At 39.6% G+C, this 2,355-nt stretch overlaps 1 protein-coding gene across 1 annotated transcript; it reads left to right on the top strand.

Moving 5' to 3' along the window:
• The first annotated feature begins 339 nt into the window (after positions 1–339).
• On the top strand, positions 340–960 carry LOC138901288 (uncharacterized). The gene has a single exon (XM_070189041.1). The coding sequence runs from the start codon at positions 340–342 to the stop codon at positions 958–960; it is 621 nt and encodes a 206-aa protein (XP_070045142.1).
• Positions 961–2,355: the final 1,395 nt, after the last annotated feature.

A 2,355-nucleotide genomic window follows, 5' to 3' on the forward strand; every position in this document is an offset into this window, starting at 1 on the left:
CTTCTTGCATGTTAAGTCCATCGACATAGCAGAACACTATGCTCAGTTATATATCAAGGAAATAGTAAGGTTGCATGGATATCCAGTTTCTATCATCTCAGATCATGGGGCGCAATTCACCGCTAACTTTTAGCAAAACTTTCAGCAAGGTTTGGGTACTTAGGTGAATCTATGTACAACTTTCCATCCATAGACCGACGGGCAAGCATAGCTGAGCTTTTGGTTGTCGGCCTTGAGGATATGTTGCGTGCTTGTGTTCTTGATTTTAAGAGTAGATGAGATGATTATTTTCTGCTCATTGAATTTTCCTACAACAACAATTATCACGCCAACATTCAGATGGCATTGTTCGAGGCTCTATATTGTAAGAGATGTATATCTCCCATTGGTTGTTTTGAAGTTGGAGAAGCAAAATTTATAGGGCCACACCTCATGCATCAGGGTATGGAGAAGGTCAATATCATTAAGATACGGTTGAAATTTGCTCGAAGTCACCAGAAGTCCTATTCGGATGTGCGACGCAGAGATTTGGAGTTCAAAGAGGATGATTGGGTATTCTTGAAAGTTTCTCCCATGAAGGGTATAATGCAATTTGGAAAGAAAGGAAAATTGAGTCCAATGTATATCGGACCATACAAAATCATAAAGTGGGTTAGCCAAGTGGTCTATAAGCTTGAGTCACCTCCAGAGATATCTTTAGTGCACCCGGTGTTTCATGTATCCATGTTGAAGAAGGAAGTTGGAGACACGTCGCTCATCATTCTGGTGGAGGCTATTGAAGTTAATGAAGAATTGACACATGAGGAGATTCCAATTGCTATTCTTGGTAGACAAGTTCGAAAGTTGAGAAATAAAGAGATTGCCTTTGTGAAAGTGATGTGGCAAAACCAACAAGTTAAAGATGACACCTGGGAGGCCGAGGAAGAAATGAAAAGAAAATACACTTATTTGTTTGTGTAAACAAATAGTTGTGTTTAAGGGAACGATAGAAGTTTAATTTCTATGTGTTATGTTAAACTTGTACAAATTATATTAAATGCCCCTTTTGGTAATACAATGTCACGCCTCGACCTCGGGAAGCACGACCGACGCTCAATAGAGTTACCCCGGTCGAGCAAGCATGCACTGTGCCATCTACCAAAACATACAAATTATTAAAGAGGAGAATACATTTTATTAATTAGTCAGTAAAAAGTTATGAGAACAACACGTTCATTTTCATTAGTTACGTCATTAACAAGTCTTCAAAACAATACATTGTACAATCAAAGTCAAAGTGGGACAAATGATACGATTACAATATTTTTAGTTTAACCTTCCCAAAAATAGATACAACCGACATTATATCCACTAAGCCTCTAACAGGAACAAAAGAGTTCTATAACAGTGCCGGCAACAAGGCCCCGGCTATACCTCAGAATGCTATGTACAAAGGATAGGAAATAAAGGACCCCGAAATAAAATTGGGCTCATCAAGTCAGCTGAGGAGAGGGTGTGCTGCTATCACTGATCACTACCACCTGCTATGGAACCACTTGCATCTATTAAAGATGCAGCGCCCCCGGCAAAAGGGACGTTAGTACATATGGAATAGTACTAGTATGTAAAACTAAGAACCCTCTCAATAGAATAAACAACAGTAAACATATAAGGAAACAAGACATCAATAAGAGGATCAAATAGTAACAAGGTGTCAAGTTATGGACAAGGTAAATTTCAAGAATATTTTAGTAATTTAAGTTTGGAGATCTTTAGCACCGATACACCACCGTGTTTTAGCACGGAGTCCAATCTCAGCATGACCGGCTAAGCCGTCTCACCCCGAGACATACACTCACAATACCACCATGTGCACGGCATGGTGTCCGATCTCAGCCCGATCGGCTAAGCCATCTCACTAAAATGTCGTCTGGGTCGACATCACATCACATCTCGCTAGCAGTAATCTCATCCCATTTAAGGGGAAACAGCCCAACACATCAAAGTCGTCCCATATAAGGGGAAACAATCTTATCATATTATCACGGGGATTTACCCCTCAATGACTCCTACACTGGCACGTGTAGTTTCGAGGTTAGGTTATTTCGACCTACCTTTGTCCGTGGCTAAACGATACTCCCAGGGTATTTATTTTAAAAAGGATTTACCACTTATTCATATTCTTCTACATGTCATTCATTGTATTGGAACCATTGGCCATAACGCAATATCATTTTTGTCACATTGGCCGTACTTCATAATTCATGCTTACTATTCCACTTTCAAACATTAACACGGATGGTCAACAACAAACATTTCTATTCAAGACTTTAAGCACACATTTGAGCAATTTAGGATCTTAAGGACACGTGATGT

The sequence above is a fragment of the Nicotiana tomentosiformis genome, chromosome 11 (genome assembly GCF_000390325.3).
Source record: "Nicotiana tomentosiformis chromosome 11, ASM39032v3, whole genome shotgun sequence".
NCBI classification, from domain to species: Eukaryota; Viridiplantae; Streptophyta; class Magnoliopsida; order Solanales; family Solanaceae; genus Nicotiana; species Nicotiana tomentosiformis.